We start from the raw sequence: 21,519 nt of genomic DNA on the forward strand, positions 1-21,519 counted from the left end.
CATGATCCTAGGCGTATGCATTCTTGAGTTATCATCCGGAAACCATTTTACTATTTCGGGTCACCGTGACCTTGACCTTTGACCTCAAAATCAATAGGGGTCATCTGCGAGTCATGATCAATCTACCCATGTAGTTTCATGATCCTAGTCGTATGCGTTCTTGAGTTATCATTCAAAAACCATTTTACTATTTCGGGTCACCGTGACCTTGACCTAGTGACCTCAAAATCAATAGGGGTCATCTACGAGTCATGATCAATGTACCTATGAAGTTTCATTATCCTAGGCCCAAGCGTTCTTGAGTTATCGTCTGACAACCACCTGGTGGACGGACCGACCGACATGAGCAAAGCAATATACCCCCTCTTCTTCGAAGGGGGGCATAAAAATACCAGTAAAGCAGAAAGTTTTGTCCCTTTTAGCCTGGGCTAATCTGGGACAACACTTAACGCACATTCATTAAACCCCCTTTTCACTGATCACAGCCTATATAGTCATTCTTATTTCGCTTCTGATTGTGAAAGTTTAATCACTGCTCATACCTGAACACAATTGTGCTGCAGTGTACAAGGGTTTAGGAATTAGCCTTCTTCAAAAACCTTTTTAATATCACATCCCTGTCTTTAAATTTCATATTATATCTTACTTAGCTATTAGATATCTTAAAATATATAAAATCTCATATGGTTCAATGAAGTTACATTAAAATTTTTGCAAACAATGCACTAAGCTTTGTTATATATCACAAACAAAACTGATATGTATTGGCTATGACAAAGAATTTTTGGTAATGCGTACTTTGTCACATTTGTATGCCTAGTTTTACTAAAAGGACGCCACAAAATGAGAGGCTGCTTCAAACTTGTAAAATTATATACATTTCAGTTGATAATACTAGTAGTGTATTCTGACCTGGATAATTATAATAGCATGTAACAAATAGACAAATTACAGTTGTATGGCTTTATTTAAAATTAAAAACACCACATACAAAAAAAACAAATCGCATGATTTTTTGTATAATAGCCAATTCAAAATTGGGCTCAACTCTCGTGATGATTGTTAAACATGATAATAATATCAATACAATTACAGAAAAACACGTGGGCATACAAAACAACGTGTAGATTATTATATTAATACACAACATCAGATCTAAAATTAATGCATTCATGTAAAAACAATGGCGACATTGCATATATGGCAACAGCAGTTCGGTTTACAATATAACATGTATATGTTTTTTAAAAGCAATTTAAAACGGGCATAGTAATAAATAGTATAACAAGCAAATTCGTTGAATTGATATCCCCCGCCAATATGCTTCTGGACACAAAAGTGTTGTATTTGACACTAAAAAAAGCATTTTTTCAAGAAACAAAGGGCCATAACTCCGTAATTAACAGATGGTGTACTATGCCATTTTGCGTGCATCATCCTCTTATTAATATTCATACCCATACCAAGTTTCAATAAAATCCGCCAAAGCACTTCCAAGATATGGCTCCAGACACACAAAAAAAACATTTTTTCAAGATACAAAGGGCCATAACTCCGTTATTAACAGATGGTGTACAATGCCATTTGGCGTGCATCATTCTCTTATCCATATATATACTCATACCAAGTTTCAATGAAATCCGCCAAAGCACTTCCAAGATATGGCTCCGGACGGAGGGACGGACAATGCCAAAACAATATCCCTCCGCCTATGGCGAGGGATAATAATCTTGATTGTGAAGAAAAACACATGATCAACTTAATACGGCGCTATTTCTTAAAATTGAAATTAAACAACAACCAAAACATAGCCTAAAAAGAAACTGTTGCTATGTAACTATGTTAGGGCAATTAAGAGCCAGACTAGCGTAACTACTGATGATTTGTATTTTAGATACAATAGTTTCCATACAAAAGGCCTCTATTTGTAACGATACAAAACTAGACACATAATCTCAGTCTTATTTGTGAACACTTTTTCGGCAAAGAAATAATAGGGAAACATTTACACTATATCTCTTGTTAGCATGTTAGTATGATCTATCTGATTCATACAACTTGTACTAAATGTCAAATTATACACTGTGATACAAATACTTCCGTTGTCTATGTAGCAGACAAGAGAGAAAAAAAATGCTTTGATACAAATATGCATTTTTAAATTGTAAACGTTATTGTGAAACTAAAATAGTTCATTCAAAATGTATTTAGTGACACATTCTTACAAATGCATGATTGCATCAATATGAAAAAACTTCAATATTTAACAATAAACATTGAATGTATTAAATATTTTATATCTGTATCTTTCCTACATTTTATTGAACCTATGAACCCAACAATGATTTCCTTGTTTAGCTCTAAGCAAAAAGGAAGGGTTCATAATTTTACACTGGAAGTTCTATGAAGAAGCACAATTGGTACTAGTGTTTGTACTTGTTTTTCACAAACACATTATGTTTGAAATATATGGAAAGTACATTTAGAAATCATGTATCCCCTGACTAGTTGGGTTGGGTTCCATTTTATATCTACACAATGCCAGAATATACATTCCTTTTAAAGCACCGCTCACCAAAGGCTAAAATAAAGCAGACAGAAATAGTATCTTGCCCACAAAAGTTAAAAAAAAGCCCATAGAAAGCAACAAAATAGCAAACAATTTTGATTTCATACAACATACAGTGTTTTCAATGTGATAGCTATGAAGCCTCTGCAGTAAATGTTCTAAGTTGACTACACTTGTACTAACTGTTTAATACAGTATTTAGTCTATTTGCATCAAACATTAACAAAATTAAATGAAAAAAATGGTTTTCAAACAAAAAAAACATTTAACTTAATTGTATACTTTTATTACAATTGATGTCCTGGGGCCTCAATAGATACAGCATTCTGATAGATAGTACAAAAATGGACGATGCACTAAAAGCAAGGATAAATGATCTTAGTTTTTTCATTAACCTAATACAATACTACTGGCATTAATGTCAAATGTTATTATTTGTACATGAAAATGTGTAAATCAGATGCCATTTTCTAATGCATATTTAAACAACAGCACCGCATAACGAGTGCCAACGCTTGGCTGCGAGTGCAGTTTTGAATAAATGAAAGCTTGTCAGATTATTTTTTTTTAGAGGTCACAGAGACCTTGACCTTTGACCTAGTGACCCCAAAATGGGTGTGGCGTGTAGAACTCATCAAGGCGCATCTACATATGAAGTTTCAAAGTTGTAGGTGGAAGCACTTTGATGTTAGAGCCAATGTTCAAAAGGTTAAGAAAATGTAAAGGTTTAAGCACGACGCCGGACAACGAGCTGGCTATGACAATACCTCGGGTTTTCCCCGAAAAAAGCCCAGCTAAAAAAGAAGTAAATACATAAATATTCGGCAACAGAGATCCAAACTGTTCAAGATGTATGACCCACTTCAAAACCCGATTCATTTTAAAGTTACAATATCAATAACCAAACTACCGGTATAATGTAGTGAAAAAAATGAAGGGACTAGGATTTTGAAATTAACTATTCTTATGTAAGCTTTTTGTCAAAACATTTCTTTAGAAAGCACAGTCCTTTTTCAGGGATGCTTCTGTATTTTGTAATTTTAGACCTGCATGTTATATCATGTTATATGCAGGTATTGACATCCTGAATTTACTATAAAATTCCACAAGTTAATATAAACAAAACAGCTAAATCTTTTTTTGCAATACAAAGAATTTGAATGGCAAACACGTTTTGTTAAACATGTTTGTTTTTGTTTTAGCGTTCACATTGTTGTTGACATAACACAATATTCATGACAATGTTTATTTTCTATGATATATTGCTAAAAAGAAGGTTTGAACGTGCCAGCTCACTAAATATAAGACATGCTTTCTGGAATGTATACGAGATGCATCAAAATGCCTTATCACAGATATCTAAAAGCAAAAATATTTTCATGCATAAAAGTTACAATTATGGATAAAAATATATGAGCCGCGATTTGGGAAAACATGGCATAATGCATGTGCCTTGAGCATCATCCTCACAGGATAATCAGGGATGTCACTTTCCGCCTTAACTAAATTGTTGTTAAGACTTAAGGCACATGCATTAAGCCCAGTTTTCCCAGACACTGGCTCCTATTAAGATTTGCTAATGCCAGGAAATACGCACGAGCAACCTCCTAAAATATAATGTTTAAAATGAGCAACACATTCCAACTTTGACCTGATTTAGAAAGCTGGATGCAACCTTTGGCTTAATACAAACCTCAAAGAGTACATAACACAGTATAGTTACTTTACAACTTTGTTTAAGGTTACAAAGAAATTTGTAAAAGTAATATTTTAATAATACTTTGTTCTAAACAGAAAACAGATATTGACATGTTTTCAAATGCACACACAAACAACTACATGAAGGTTGTGTCATCATAGTTCGTCTTGTGTTTCACTCGCGCCTCAAACAGGTCTCGTATCAGAGTTGCCTTCTCTTTCTCCAGCTGGGTAATAAGCTCTGACTTCTCTCCCACCTCCTGCAACAAAACATGTATCATATCAACCTACCAGTTATTCACCTTTTCCTTCTAAGAAGCAAAAGGGTAAGGCTATATACAACCAGCATTAAACCTTAACAGCCCGTGAGTTACTTGCAGTCCATTGGGTTTTATGCTGTTTGCTGCTCTTCAGTTTCTTAGGATTGGAATGCCGGCTTTAAAACTTGAATCTTGTGAGAAAGGTCTTAACCCTTTGCATGCTGGGAAATTTGTTGTCTGCTAAATTGTCGTCTGCAGAATTTCTAAAATTAGCATTTTCTTCGATTTTTTTTCAAAGAATATTATCAGAATAGCAAACAGTTTGGATCCTGATGAGACGCCACCTTCTGTGGCGTCTCATCTGGATCCAAACTGTTTGCAAAGGCCTTCAAAATTCGGTTCCCGCACTGAAAGGGTTAAATTTATTTTGATTTTCTAAACCACTCCAATTGCAGTTAAGTGCATGTCTTAATGGTAAAGGGTTAATATAGAATTTTTCATAATATTTACAGGCAATCAGATCAGGTGCATGAAGAATTATTGTACACATCAAAATCATAAGCTATGCATAGAAAGTCCATGTGCACATTTACAATAAACATCTTCTTTGCTTAAGCATTTGAATTGGATATCATTACTGTTTAAGATATGTAATCGTAAATATTTCTTAGAGCAAGTATCAGGTTTCACTGTCATTGTGTATCATATATAAGGGTGACAAATACAGAAAACCAATTTGTACAATGTTGAAAGAGTTACTTGTTTGTTCTATCAATAAATGGCTTATCAATCTAAACTATGTGCCAAGGTCACTTATATTTTGATTTTCTAAAAAACATTCGCTTCAAAATTATATACATGCCAGCAAGCTAATTGAAGAGTGTTCAATTTGCAATGACCCAATCATGTTGAAATCATTAATGAATGTGTTTATTAAAATATTATGCACTAACAAAGAATACCATACCTCTATTCAATGTTTTCTTTATAAATACTCAAAAGCATGCTTTAAATGAAGACAAAAACATATAAGCAGCAAATGTCATAATGATGATCTTTGCATCTGCTCTGCTCTTATATCAGAATACCAGTTGACTTGGCACATAATTGGGACACCCACTTATATTGACAGACACCTACATATTTATCACTCAATTTCGAGGTGAACATGATAATGTCCAATTGGTGTAAAAAGGTACCATGTGCCTTCTAATTTCAATGTCACATGGTACCTTTTGGAAGGGCACTTTGGGAACATGCATTAAGCCTTGTTTTCTCAGAGCTAGGATCATTGTTTTGTACTTAAAGATATTGACTAATGTGGTGACCACCAAGAGTCAGGTTGAGAGTTATAGTCACTGTGGTGACCACCAAGATTCAGGTTGAAAGTTGAAGTCACCCTGGTGACCTACAAGAGTCAGGTTGAGAGTTGTAGTCACCCTGGTGACCACCAAGATTCAGGTTGAGAGTTGTAGTCACCGTGGTGACCACCAAGAGTCAGGTTGAGAGTTGTAGTCACCGTGGTGACCACCAAGAGTCAGGTTGAGAGTTGTAGTCACCGTGGTGACCACCAAGAGTCAGGTTGAGAGTTGTAGTCTCCGTGGTGACCACCAAGAGTCAGGTTGAGAGTTGTAGTCACCTTGGTGAGCTGCTTGTTCTGATCCTTGAGCCAGCGAGTGGAGATGTCCTCTGAGATCACTGAGCTACGAATGGCAAGATTCATGTGTGCCGGGAAACCCTGCAGAGAAGTGCAGACCAATTATAAATCACTTACACAGGTTACTGCCTCTATCAAACCACTCACACAGGTTACTTCCCCTATCTGTTAACAGTCACCACTGCAGTCACAAGCAATTTCCTTCAAAGTAATGTATGTGGGGGGAGAATGTTTACAAAGATATAGAAGAAGAGTACAACAAACTTGAAATTGGAAGTTGCTTACATAATTAATTTCAATACTTTTTTCTGCTACTTGATCTTTTCATGATACTTTTCACAATCTATTGTTGAATTTAGTTTGGTTTCTCTTTTAGAACAGCCACACAATTAACAGAATCTTATATTGCCTGATTCATTATTTATAGTTCTGTAATAGTACACAGACTTATTTACCCACTTTGCACATACATCATTAAAACAGGAAATTTAACAATGAAATTAATGAAACCAATTACACTTGTAAGAAAGAAGAAAATTAGTTCTCAGTATTTTTTGTGCACTTGAATATTGAATTTAAAAAAATAAAAATTGTTTCATTATAATTTGTCATCTTTCCAAAGATCCATCTTGTTTGAAATAACCAGACATGTATATTCAATTACATAAAGTTTGTTGGCTATAACCTAATTACAGTAATTTTAACTTTAGTGTACTAAGGAAACAGCATGCAGTACTAAATATCATGTTACCAATGGTATTTAATCCTCTACATCATTTAACATAAAAAAACGATATTTTGTGGAGATCTCCAAGTGATTCTGAAAGTCACAAATCTGATAATGCCAGTATATGTGCAGAGTCATTTTAGCTGTAGAAATCAATATACTTACCGACTCTGTAGTTTCCATGAGGGATTTGAGGTTGAGATTCACATCGTTGATTCGACTTCGCACAAAGTCCATCCTCTCTTGATGGTTCTGAAGAGATGCATCCTGCAAAGAGAGACTGCTGTATGTAAGGGCTTAAAACTGAGATTGTGCCTCCCTCTGGGAAAACAGGGCTTAATGCATGTGCGTAAAGAGTCATCCCTGATAAGCCCGTGCAGTCTGCACAGGCTAACCAGGGATGACACTTTCCGCCAAGACTAGATTTTGGTTGAGAAGAGACAGCTTTTAAACAAAAATACCATTAAAGCACACAATTTTTGAGTTTGAGAGCAGAAAAGATTAATTTGACAATTTGTTATTATTCAAAGGCAATAATTCAGAAGTGCTTCATGCCATCTGTCTTGTTGTTGAACTTTGCTGAGTCATTATCATGAAGTTAAAATGATGATGAGATTCAAACTGTAAATGAGCGGACATCACTTTCCATGACCCCGCAAGTCTTCCATAATGCATCCTGTTTTGTTAACAGACTGTGTCTTGTTCATGGAAAACTGGGCTTAATGCACAGTCTCATCTTGGACAATACTTGTCGCACATGCATTTAACCCAGTTTTCTCGCCAATAAAATGACCTGCTTTAAGGTAGTGCACCTCTAATGATTTCCCGCGATTTCTTCGAAGGTTGAAGAGCCTACTATTAGGTGCCGTAGCCTAGTGGTTAAGGCGATAGACTAGAAATCTTTTGGGATATTCCCGCGCAGGTTCGAATCCTGCCGACGACGTATACTTTTTTGCGTCGCGTTTTATTTATTTTCTAACGTCATTTGATTTAATATGGCATATAAGCTATATTTATTGTTAAATATGTTGCAATTTTTATGCACATTCTTCAATTATTAAAATTAAAACAACGTTATGGCGAAATTGGGTGATTTACTGTTTAAAATACGAACCATGCATGTTGCATTTTTATTTTTATTTCAAAAAGTAAACGGTAAATCTGTCTATTTCTTGGTATTTTTGCTGTATATAGTGTTTCTATAAAAACTAAGTTTAAAATATGACTTAAATGATACTATTTTGAATTTTATGACACTTTGTTTTTAACCGACCCAATTTTTACTTGGCTGAAATCACTTACATTTCATGGCGCTCTTCCATAGATAAAAATTTGTAAAAAATAAATGTCTGTAAAAGAATACTTATATCATCTTGTTTAAACTTTAAACACCTTTACAGCATCTGTAGACACCAACTGCATGCCCATATTTGGACATTTGAATGAATTATGGAACTTTTATATACCCCAGGGGTAAAAATAAACTGGACAAAAGCCGAGCGTGGGGGTGGTTTTGAAAAAATCGGTATATTTTTTTTAAAAGCATGGAAAGCCTACCTACAAATTTGCATGTAGTTCAGTGAAATGATGCTGATTAAGAAAATAATTACTTAGATTATATTTGGATATGTGCCCATTAGAGGTGCGCTACCTTAAAACAATAATCGCTACAATGTTAACAAGGACTCACGCTACACGAGGTCTTCTCAGCGTGGTTCTGTCTCTCTGTGACCAAGGCGACCTGTTTGAGGTACCAGTCCCGGGCACGCTCCACGACCTCCAGGCCTTGCAGCAACACGTCACGCTCCTGTTCTAGCTGCTTCATACGGCGGATCTGAAACAATGCAGATACAATTATAAAAGCCTTGGTCTGAGAAAGTGACTCAATGCATGTGTTTACAGGGACTCAATGCATGTTTTTACAGGGACTCAATGCATGTGTTTACAGGGACTCAATGCATGTGTTAACAGGGACTCAATGCATGTGTTAACAGGGACTCAATGCATGTGTTTACAGGAACTCAATGCATGTGTTTACAGGGACTCAATGCATGTGTTTACAGGGACTCAATGCATGTGTTTACATGGACTCAATGCATGTGTTTACAGCATATTCCCAGATTAGTCTGTGCAGTCTGCACAAGCTAATAAGGTACCACACTTTCAGCTTTCATGGAATTTTTCATTTCAAGGAAGTATCTTCATAGCAAAACTCCAGATTATGCTGAAAGTGTCATCCCTCAGTAGCATGTTCAGACTGCACAGACTAAACTCATTCCACACTTGGGAAACATTCAATAAGCCCAGTCTCCACAGAGCTCATCTTTATCCCATCCACAAACCTGCATTAAAGAAATGACACCCTTAAGGATAAGTTGACCTATGTTTCATCATTGTTAAAAACAGCAAACATGCACAGAATATTGATGTTATTTTAGTTAATCATCATGATGTAAGTTCATGTTTTTCTTTTGTTTTTTTAGCCGTTCCCATTTGCTATTTTCTAAATTAAGCATAACTAATGCTTAAATTAGGGGATAAATAGAATACCAAAATAATTTAAATCAACCAGCTAGTTTATTTTAGCTATATTACCAATAAACTTAAATTTTCCTCTTTACATGACTTTAAGAAATCAGTGGTCTACCTTACCACTGCCTACCACATTGTAGTCTATGTCACTAGAGAGTGTGTGTCTACATGAGTTACATACTACATTATAGTCTATGCCACTTGAGAGCCAGAGCGTGTATCTACATGAGTTACATGCCACATTGTAGTCTATGCCACTTGAGAGCCAGAGGGTGTGTCTACCTGAGTTACATACCACATTGTAGTCTATGCCACTTGAGAGGGTGTGTCTACATGAGTTACACACCACATTGTAGTCAATGCCACTTGAGAGGGTGTGTCTACATGAGTTACATACCACATTGTAGTCTATGCCACTTGAGAGGGTGTGTCTACATGAGTTACATACCACATTGTAGTCTATGCCACTAGAGAGGGTGTGTCTACATGAGTTACATACCACATTGTAGTCTATGCCACTTGAGAGGGTGTGTCTACATGAGTTACATATCACATTGTAGTCTATGCCACTTGAGAGGGTGTGTCTACATGAGTTACATACCACATTGTAGTCAATGCCACTTCAGAGGGTGTGTCTACATGAGTTACATACCACATTGTAGTCTATGCCACTTCAGAGGGTGTGTCTACATGAGTTACATACCACATTGTAGTCTATGCCACTTGAGAGGGTGTGTCTACATGAGTTACATATCACATTGTAGTTGATGCAACTTGAGAGCCAGAGGGCGTGTCTACATGAGCTACATACCACATTGTAGTCGATGCCACTTGAGAGGGTGTGTCTACATGAGTTACATACCACATTGTAGTCTATGCCACTTCAGAGGGTGTGTCTACATGAGTTACATACCACATTGTAGTCTATGCCACTTGAGAGGGTGTGTCTACATGAGTTACATACCACATTGTAGTCGATGCCACTTGAGAGGGTGTGTCTACATGAGTTACATACCACATTGTAGTCTATGCCACTAGAGAGGGTGTGTCTGCGAGAGTTACATACCACATTGTAGTCTATGCCACTAGAAAGGGTGTGTCTACATGAGTTACATATCACATTGTAGTCAATGCCACTTGAGAGGGTGTGTCTACATGAGTTACATACCACATTGTAGTCTATGCCACTAGAAAGGGTGTGTCTACATGAGTTACATATCACATTGTAGTTGATGCAACTTGAGAGCCAGAGGGCGTGTCTACATGAGCTACATACCACATTGTAGTCTATGCCACTAGAAAGGGTGTGTCTACATGAGTGACATACCACATTGTAGTCTATGCCACTTGAGAGGGTGTGTCTACATGAGTTACATATCACATTGTAGTCGATGCCACTTGAGAGGGTGTGTCTACATGAGTTACATACCACATTGTAGTCTATGCCACTAGAAAGGGTGTGTCTACATGAGTTACATATCACATTGTAGTCGATGCAACTTGAGAGCCAGAGGGCGTGTCTACATGAGCTACATACCACATTGTAGTCTATGCCACTAGAAAGGGTGTGTCTACATGAGTGACATACCACATTGTAGTCTATGCCACTTGAGAGGGTGTGTCTACATGAGTTACATACCACATTGTAGTCAATGCCACTTGAGAGGGTGTGTCTACATGAGTTACATACCACATTGTAGTCGATGCCACTTGAGAGGGTGTGTCTACATGAGTTACATACCACATTGTAGTCTATGCCACTTCAGAGGGTGTGTCTACATGAGTTACATACCACATTGTAGTCAATGCCACTTGAGAGGGTGTGTCTACATGAGTTACATACATGTACCACATTGTAGTCTATGCCACTTGAGAGGGTGTGTCTACATGAGCTACATACCACATTGTAGTCTATGCCACTTGAGAGGGTGTGTCTACATGAGTTACACACCACATTGTAGTCAATGCCACTTGAGAGGGTGTGTCTACATGAGTTACATACCACATTGTAGTCTATGCCACTAGAGAGGGTGTGTCTGCGAGAGTTACATACCACATTGTAGTCTATGCCACTTGAGAGGGTGTGTCTACATGAGTTACATACCACATTGTAGTCAATGCCACTTCAGAGGGTGTGTCTACATGAGTTACATACCACATTGTAGTCGATGCCACTTGAGAGGGCGTGTCATGAGTTACATACCACATTGTAGTCGATGCCACTTGAGAGGGTGTGTCTACATGAGTTACATACCACATTGTAGTCTATGCCACTAGAGAGGGTGTGTCTACATGAGTTACATACCACATTGTAGTCTATGCCACTAGAGAGGGTGTGTCTGCGAGAGTTCTGTCTCCGAAGTCTCCTGCCTCCATCGCCTTCCCTTGAGGCTTGAACAGACTGTGTGGATGGGTCTAACCTCTGAAGATCTGACAGGTTCACTGCAAGAAAAAAATATTTCAGTATTTTAGAAAGTACAATATAACCTGTAACCAGTCTTTACCCTTTACCACATCAATACATATTTTGACACATTTGTAGTCCAATATAAAGTTAAATTAATAAATTACCTTTATTGCTTAATTCAAGTTTTAGATGCTTCATTTTCAACTTCAGATACTGATGAGCAGCAAACAGCATGAAACCTGAACAAACTGAAAGTTACTTGCAGGCTGTTCTGGTTTTATGCTGGTTGCAAAAGCCATTATCACTTTGCTTCTTATGGGGAAAAAGAGTTAACAGACCACGCGCTGATCATAAATACAGAGGTCACTTAATGCTATGTGACTTGTTAAAGCAGTCTACCACTGAAGATGTAGGTGCAAGTTACTTAAATTTACAGATAATATTTGTGTTTGTAAAATGGCAAATACTCATTTGTCATGCAATATTTCTACACACTATAATTATGTATTTTCCTATGTTGAATTTTTATTCCCACACTTTTTTGAAAGCTTGGGGATATAGTGGTTATCTCTGCCGTCTGTCCGTCCGTCTGTCCTGGCCACTATCTCCTCCTACACTATTAGCACTAGAACCTTGAAACTTACACACATTGTAGCTATGAGCATATGTGCGACCCTGCACTATTTGGAATTTTGATCTGACCCCTGGGTCAAAAGTTATGGGGGTTGGGGTGGGGCCTGGTCTGAGATTTTCACTCATTTTTCTTCATTTCTACACCGATTTACTTCAAATTGATACTGATCAGAACCTCTCTTATTACAATATGGTCAATCTCAACTATGCATGGCCCCATTTCCAACCCTGGGGCGCCCCGCCCACATAGACCACACCCACCCAATTGCCTTTTACTATAACTTCTTCATTTCTACACTGATTCATTTCAAATTCATACTGAACCTCTCTTATGACAATACCGTCAATCTCAACTATACATGGCCCCATTACCAAGCCTGGGGCACCCCGCCCACATAGACCACACCCACCCAAAATTGCCTTTTACTATAATTTCTTTATTTCTACACTGATTCACTTCAAATTAATAATGAACCTCTCTTATGACAATACGGTAAATCTCAACTATGCATGGCCCCATTACCAACCCTGGGGCGCCCCCCACATAGACCACACCCACCCAATTGCCTTTTACTAAACTTCTTCACTTCTATACCGATTCATTTCAAATTGATACTGAACCTCTCTTATGACCATACGGTCAATCTCAACTATGCATGGCCCCATTACCAACCCTAGCCCCTGGGGCACCCCTGGGTCAAACATGCGGCGTGGGGATACATGTCGGCCTCTGCCACACCATTTCTAGAAAAATAGTTTTGTGTGGAATCTGTTCACAACAATGTTTTTTGGCAATAGTTCTTTTATACTCCAGTGTTGAATCCTCAAAATCAGTTCACAAAATGCTTTTCATACTTTGAATGAGGCTTAGCTTCTTGCTATGTATGCAATATACACAAATGTATACACTGACTGTTGGACAGATACATAGAAAGTCAATAACACTAAATTATTGCACCTTTCTGAAACCAATCATACATAAGCAGGGCCCTCATTCTATCAAATCTGCGGCCAAAATTCGGCCGCAGTCCCCATGTTGAAAAGTATACTTTTTTCCCCTTTTGGGGGGAAAAATTCCCCCTGTTTTTTTTTTCAAAGATGTGTCTCATGATTATTATATCTCAATTCTATATCAATTTAATCTTGTTAAACATACTTACATTATGAAAAATAAATTAATATAGTGCAAACACGTACAAATGTTATAATGAGAGAGTAAGTAAAAAAATCCCCCAACAAGGGACAAAATTGTCACAAAATCAGGTTTTCAATTTTTTTTTTAAAGTCTGATAAAGGGAGACAATTCAAAATGTGCATTGTTACCCCCTTGTTTCAAATTAAATCTATTTTTACTCATGGCGACCTTGATTTCAATTTGAAAAAAAAAGTCTGATAAAGGGAGACAAAATGTGCATTGTTACTGATTGCTCATCATACATGTAGTTAACCCCCTTGTTTAAAAATCAATCTATTTTTAGTCGTGGCGACCTTGACCTTGGAGATATGGACGTCATTCTTTCGCGCGACACACCATCCAATGATGGTGAACAAACTTGCCAAACGATTTTAAAATTTGACAATGCATGACATAGTCATGGCCCGGACAAGCTCATTTATGGCCATTTTTTACCTTTGAACCAAAGTGTGACCTTGACCTTGGAGATATGGACGTAAATATTTTGCGCGACACACCATCCACTGGTGATGAACAAATGTGCCAAATGATTTTAAAATCTGATGATGAATGACAAAGTTATGGCCCGGACAAGCTCATTTATGGCCATTTTTTACCTTTGAACTCAAAGTGTGACCTTGACCTTGGAGATATCGACGTAATTATTTCGCACAACACACCGTCCAATGATGGTTAACAAATGTGCCAAATAATTTTAAACTCTGACAATAATTGACATTGTTATGGCCCGGACAAGCTTGTTCCGCCCGCCAGACAGCCAGCCCGCCCGCATTAGCCAATCTAATAACCAGTTTTTTCCTTCGGAAAACCTCGTTAAAAAGGGAAACGCCGCGAAAATCCCCCCTCATGAGGATAGCGACCCGCTTCCCCTAAAATGGATTGAGGGCTCTGATAAGACATGTACTAATCTGTCATATTGAAATTATGTTGGAATAATTTGTTTGTTTTTATCATATTTCTTAACTTAAACTAGTCCCTTTAAAACAACCGTCTAAATTGAACGATTGAGTCCCTTTAAAAAATGGTCTCAACATGTTCAAAAACACCCCATTTCAAATTCTTTATAACCCTTTTCATAAATACTTCTGTTAACTGAGGTGTTATAAATGCTTTCTATCTAAAAATCAGACAATTAATTACTTCACTAAAGACTGTTAAATTAATTCTATTAAAAACGATGACGCTGTCATAATATCGCTATACAATGTAGCAGTACTAGTGGTATCAGCGGGTACACTCGTAGATAAAACATTTCATTTTACACTTGGTGGCTATCTCATGCAAGCATCTAAATTGCTAGTAATTTTAGATTATGCACTGAACTAAACCAACTGACAAAAAAGTTATGTCCCACTAATAGAAGTTGAAAATTTGTCACAAGATCATGATGATGTTAGGTCACATCAGCTTTACCAGGTAATTACAGGTTATTACAATGTTTTTTAATTCAAACCGGACTCTAAAGAAAGAATGTTAAATGAACATGCATACAAACGGTCTTTGCAAGAACCAACAAACCAATGCAGATCGACATGTACATTAAGAATGGCCTGATTAAACAAGAGCTGTCTCCATATGATGACATAATGCCCCCAATAAACGCTTTGATAATAGTTATTGAAATGCACTAAGTGACCCCATGACCTAGTTTGTGACCCAGCATGACCCATATTCAAACTTGACCTAGATATTGTCTAGATACAACTTCTGACCAAGTTTGGTAAAGATGGGATGAAAACTAATTGAATTAGAGAGCGGACACCAAAGTGTGACAGACTGACTGACAGTGCGAAAACTTCTTCGAAAGGGGGCATAAAAACTACCAGTTAATCATTCATACCTGTTATGAACTCCATACAATTTTAAGTTAAACTAAATCCAATAGCATAAATGAACAAATGCAAATGTTAACTTTAGAACATTTACTGTTATTTGTCCCTAATATGTTCTAGCCACACTGCTGAAGCTTTAATAATTCTGCGCAATTGAAGTGAACCTCAAATAAAAACAATAAATTTTCTGTTTACTTCAGTTTGCAAGATCAGAAGAAAGTACTGTAAATAACATACCCTTTATTTATTTTTAGGGCAGGTGACCAGAAACAGGACTATTTTTTATTTGGCCTACAATACTTCCAATGACCTTTAAGAAAGCGGTGTATGGAAATGCAAAGTTTGTGTCTTAACACAATGTGCTTCCTCTACTTCAGACACGCATTCTCTGAGTTCATAGCAACCAAACCCTACTGAAGTATGCCACTTGAAACAATTGTTTCACCTTTTAAAAAGCAAACTTCATCGTTGTCATATCAATGGTATGATTTTACAAAATATAAATTGACTAGGTCACAAATAAAAACTAAAAGTCCAATTGGTGATAATATGAAAAAAAGACTCTGTTTTTCATAAATGATAACAGAAAAATGGTTTAAGCTCATCCACAATTTAATAAAACAAAATAACTACACGTGTACATGTTTTACCATCCACATTTTTTTAAATTGATGCATAAGGGTCTGATTTTTTGTCATAATTTAGTGCTTACTGTATTTTTTACATATCAATACTCTCTTGTTCAGCAGACAGAAATTAGTTGACACTTTTTTTTTAAATTTCAGATATATTTTAAATCAGAACTGAATTTTACAGTTCCTAGCTGTGAATGAACACGACTTGCAAATTTGGTGTAAATTATTTTGTCCTGATCGAACTCATGCGAAAATTAATATTGCATATATGTCATGACGTCATCCACTTGGAACATATGCCAGAGGGTTTTAGTTGGTAAACAAAAAATTTGTACCAAGAACATTGCAATTTTTACTTTTGATTAAAAGTTCTGTGGTGTATTTAAGAACAATTATATGGTATTTTATAGGGAATTAACATTTTACCATAATCATCTCAAAAACTATAAACTTATAAAAGTATTCCGTTTAATATATTCTGAATGTATGTGATTTTTTTCCTTTGCGCATACAAACCCTAAAGTATCAGCATATTTCTTTTGACAAAAAAGTAAAAATATCATCAACATATAAATTTGAATTATAATATATTTCTATTGTCCAGATTCAGGTGCCTTGTCTATTTCAATGATGTTATCAAGCATCTGTGTCATACAGATCATTAATTTCAGGCGTTTGTACCACCCTGATCCATAGGTACAAGATCTTCATATCAACATCAAGGGTTGAAAAAGCATCTTCATTCAACATGTTAATCTCCATCGGACATTAAATCTCACTCACATTTAACTTTCAATGTGATATCTTACAGAGAATTTCAGACCAAAGGCTCAATTTGTTTAAATTTTCATATAAAATATCCAACATGTTATGTACCCATATTAAGCAAGAACATGGGTGTTTCAGGTTTCAAAATTTGTCATTTTTATTAGCCCTTGCATAATTAAATATTGATAGCCTTTGAAATTGTTTCCATAGCACTGTTAAGAGTTTTATCCAATTAAATTAATGTTCAGAAGTCAATAACAAAGTTGGGCATAAAGTCTGCTGATCAGTAAAAAAATAAATTACATTAAGACAGGGGTACCAATACAGGTGTTCGTTGAATGTTTGATTTATAAGTAAGCAATAGCCTTTAGTTGGCCACAAAGAGTTCACTCATTAAGCATTTCTTCTGCTTGGAAAATCAATGAATTGACATTTTACAGATTTGTATCAAAAGATTTTACGATTGGTAAGACAATCTGATGGCTTAATGAATATTTTATTTGACAAAAGAAGCAAGCAACCCTTCTGATCAGATCAATTAATCAATTGTGAGGCTCTGAGTTGAATCTCTTAATAGGTCTGATGGCAGGCACACAATTAAAGTACAAAAGCTGAAATGTCTGGATTTGAGTGCAAAACTGATCTATCTGATACAGAAATGTTAAACTGATACAACAGTTGCAGACTCAACTCCCTTTGTGTGTACTGATATTGGCAAATACCCCAGTTAAATTGAATTGTTTATAATATGTTGACATGTTTTTATGTTGAGTGTTTAAGAGTTAAATTTTGGTTGCTAATTAATGTATCTTTACTTAAAAACTTTAGGAGAAATAGATCACACACAAATACAAAATTTAAAGTGACAGACAGTCATACTGATAGGAATTTAAGATAACATTAGCGATTTCAGTGTTTGTTTTAATTTAAAAACGGGTCCGGTAATCCCGGTAATCCCATAGAAAACTATATTTTTTCCAAAATGGAAGGTTTCCACGCAAACAAAATATATAATTGTTTTTTTAGATCTCAATATTTTGTTCATCTCCCATCCATATTAATATACACCTTAGTAAATATAATATAGAAAACACTTGTATTCTCAATTTTCAAGCATTTTTTAGCAAAACAACAACACTAAAAATTCCAGATTTTTAGTTAAAACGCTGCAACTTTTCCAAATGCAAAAGGGAACCTACCCCATTCCCAAAACTTGAAAATTGGGGAAATATAATCATTGTTATCAATAGTAGAAACTCTCTTGAGGAAAGAGACCCTTTTAATACCGGGTATGTTGCCTGCCAAAGCTGATAAAAAAAGCCAAAATTTCCAAATACCTTTATGTCAGAATATCATCATTTTGTCTTTGTTTTACAAAAATGTAGGTCTGAAATTATGTAGAAAATAAAAAAGGACACATACATTTAAAAACAATAAACCAGCAAATTGCCAACTATGTGTTTTGCTTTGCTCTCTGCGTGGTGTATCGAGAAATCAATTCCGAAGAAGATTGCCAAATCCTACAAAATGACCTGATAAAGCTAGCTGAATGGGAGGAACAATTGGGTATGGTATTTCACCCAGAGAAGTGTAGCATTCTCCGTGTTCACAGAAAGAGGAACACAATCATGTTCTGTTACTCCCTGAAAGACCATATCCTCGAGACTAACTCGACTACTAAGTACCTGGCAGTGACCTTGTCCCAAAACCTTTCATGGACCCACCAAGTGGACATAACAGTAAAAATGGGAAATAGCACACCCGGCTTCCTCCAGCGCAACCTACGTGTCAGCTATGAGAAGGTTAAGACCACGGCATACACCTCTCTTGTCCGGCCAGGCTTTGAGTACTGCTCTACAGTGTGGAGTCTCTTTACAAAGCAGGGCTCGAAATTAACACTCGCAAAATGCGAGTGAAAAATACCAATTGCGAGTTAAGTTTTAAGCCACTAGAATTTTTTTGCGAGTGAAGAAATAGTGAAAAAAAAGAGTTATAATGCTAAATGTGCTCTCGGTCGTGAATGCTAAACCGCAGGTCAATTAATAGAACATCCGAATACCCATATGCGGAAGCTCGCACCTTGTATGTAGACTGGTATACTTATAGTACATATATGCGGATGGTATTGGTACAAAGAACATAAAACAGTTGATTATCCACACATGTTCACTATAAAAGACAAAAAACCTGAACAGTCATGTCGTCAAAGCGAAAAATAACTAGTTTCTTTTTGCCCACATTTTGAAATAACAATACGAAATATAATGCAAAGTTAACCGTTGAGTTGAGAGAGAGAAAAAACGGAAATTACATTCTTCCACGAAAACAGTGAAAAAGTGGGAAAAAGAACTTCATATATAACACCAAAACTTGTGGTTGATGTCATATTTTATTTAGTTTTAATAGTACGAAACTAATGTCCAAACTTGCTTTTATTTATGTTTCCAGCAAAATTTGCGAGAATGTTTTTGATTTTGCGAGCTGGTACAGGGAAGGGCTGCTAGATATGTAACCAATAGATACCACAACACCAGCAGCGTATCCTCCATGATCGAGCACTTCTTGGGGTGGAGGGCTGGAATCACGACAGACCAAAGCGCAACTCATCATGCTGCATAACATCGTCAATGACCTGGTACTAGATATTCCAGCCAACAATTACCTTATACAAGCCCCAAGCCGCCCTAAGGATCATAAGAAGAACCACCAGCTGTCTACATCCACATCCTACTACAGGAATAAAGTCTTCCCATGCACTATATCCGTTTGGAACCACCTCCCTGCGACGGTCTCAGAGGCCCCTGACTTGGTATCCTTCAAGCAGGGGCTTTCCTCACTCACCTTCTAATCACTGTTACATGTAGGTGCCCAGCTCCAAGTAACCTCTAGTGATTCCAATTGCTGTTCCGGTCGCGGCTAACAGGAGAGGTCTGGGTTTAAGAGGTGAAAAAGAAGCTGGCTAAACTTTTTACTATCTCTATACTTTTAACTATCAAAAATCTCTATACTTTTAACTATCAAATCTCTTCTATCTATCCTATTATTTCACATCTCTCTCTTGACCAAGCACCATCCGTCGCGTAATAATCAAGTGTATTTCAATCATTGCGCTGACATATGACATATGATGTAGATAACCAGGGCTCGACACTAACTTCTACAGATTGGTGTCCACAGGGAACCCTGCCTATTAAAATAAGACCAAAATTTGGGGGTCTCGGGTTCCCGGGATACTGTAAGTGTCAAGGCCTGAGATGACATAATTGTGTAGATTAAAAAAAACAAATATGTACAAATGATTGTTTTGTTTAGGCCTTACCATAAATGTTATGTCCAGGTGATCTGTTCATACGGGGCATGTTTGAATCACTGTGACTGGAATGCATGACAGGTGCAGTGGTGCCGTCCGTCCCAAGCTTGTGCTCCCTTTGCCACGTCTTGAGCTCTCTCATGATTCTTGCCTGCATGTTTTTTGGTGGGAGGGCCGGAGGAGTGTCTTCACGGTCTTTTGGACCGAGGTATGGAGGCGGTCTTTCAGGTCGACCTGGAGGCACAGTTACATCTGTAGACTTAGTGTGAAAATGAACTTCTTTCGGTCGCTGTTGACTATGTTCATAACCCAGAGCACTTTTTGGTCTAAGAGCAGGCTTCATTTGGTCATTTTTTAAATAATGAGAGATGTCATCACTGTGTCGTTTGTCATGGTGAGCTCCTCGATCAGTTTCATGTGTGTATTGGTAGTCAGGGGGTTTGCTATGAGGTTTCAAGGTAGAGTGCTGCATCTGTTCACGAGTGTAAATGTGATTTCTCAGTTCTGTATTTTGTGACTGCAGCATATTATTTGGACGCACCATAGCTGTGTTTGTTGTCACAGCAGGTTGAGTATTGGTGGCCAACATTGGCTTACTTCTCTGAACAACATGAATCTGTGACTTCTCTGGGGCAGTCGTGGGAATATTTGTTATCACAGGACCCTCAATGTTGACATAGTTCACCATGTTTGCATAGTTGTGGCTAAACTGCGGATAATCTGTCTTTTCCGGCCGTTTGCTTGACTGTCTTTTTGAGCTTTGATCAGTACTTAGACTTGCAGAACGACCAGATGCAACTTGACCAGTTCCATTACTGACCACAGAGCCTGGCTTCTCTTTCCCATTGGCATTTGAACTCCTGTTCTGAGCAACTTTCTCCGATTGACAAGAAGTAGAACTTGATGCCTGACTGTTCTTCAACAGTGACTGTTTCAACCCTGTAACGAAATTTTCAAATGTCAACTTTCCATTTCTCGGAGCCACTTTTCTGAGAGCGTCTATAACACCACCTGGAAGTCCTTTGACCCCTTCCTCATGCCAGCGAGTTTCAATGTCCCTTAATCGGACAAATCCCGTCTGGTCCTCGTCCAATATATCAAACAAGACTCTCAACGATGTCACAAACTGTTTTGGTAGACCATCGACCACGTTTGAATTACCGTTCATTTGCTTGTTGCTCATTTTCGATTCAGCGACACAGGTAAACAAACTTTCCTGTCATTTTGCTAAGAGAATGAATGAACTCACTCTGCTACCCGATTGGCCACGTGAGAGTGAAACGAATGATTTAATTG

The 21,519-nt window shown here is 37.1% G+C and overlaps 1 protein-coding gene across 1 annotated transcript; it reads right to left on the reverse strand.

The window, feature by feature from the left end:
* Positions 1 to 954: 954 nt before the first annotated feature.
* On the reverse strand, positions 955 to 21,484 carry LOC127837528 (suppressor APC domain-containing protein 2-like). The gene is made up of 6 exons (XM_052364694.1): positions 20,233 to 21,484; positions 11,749 to 11,885; positions 8,602 to 8,745; positions 7,077 to 7,178; positions 6,167 to 6,265; positions 955 to 4,527 (listed from the first exon to the last, which is right to left on the reverse strand). Exons 1-6 carry the CDS (start codon positions 21,404 to 21,406, stop codon positions 4,405 to 4,407), a joined length of 1,779 nt encoding a protein of 592 aa, XP_052220654.1. The 5' UTR covers positions 21,407 to 21,484; the 3' UTR covers positions 955 to 4,404.
* Between the last annotated feature and the right edge of the window lie 35 nt (positions 21,485 to 21,519).

Source organism: Dreissena polymorpha, chromosome 7 (genome assembly GCF_020536995.1).
Source record: "Dreissena polymorpha isolate Duluth1 chromosome 7, UMN_Dpol_1.0, whole genome shotgun sequence".
Taxonomy (NCBI): Eukaryota; Metazoa; Mollusca; class Bivalvia; order Myida; family Dreissenidae; genus Dreissena; species Dreissena polymorpha.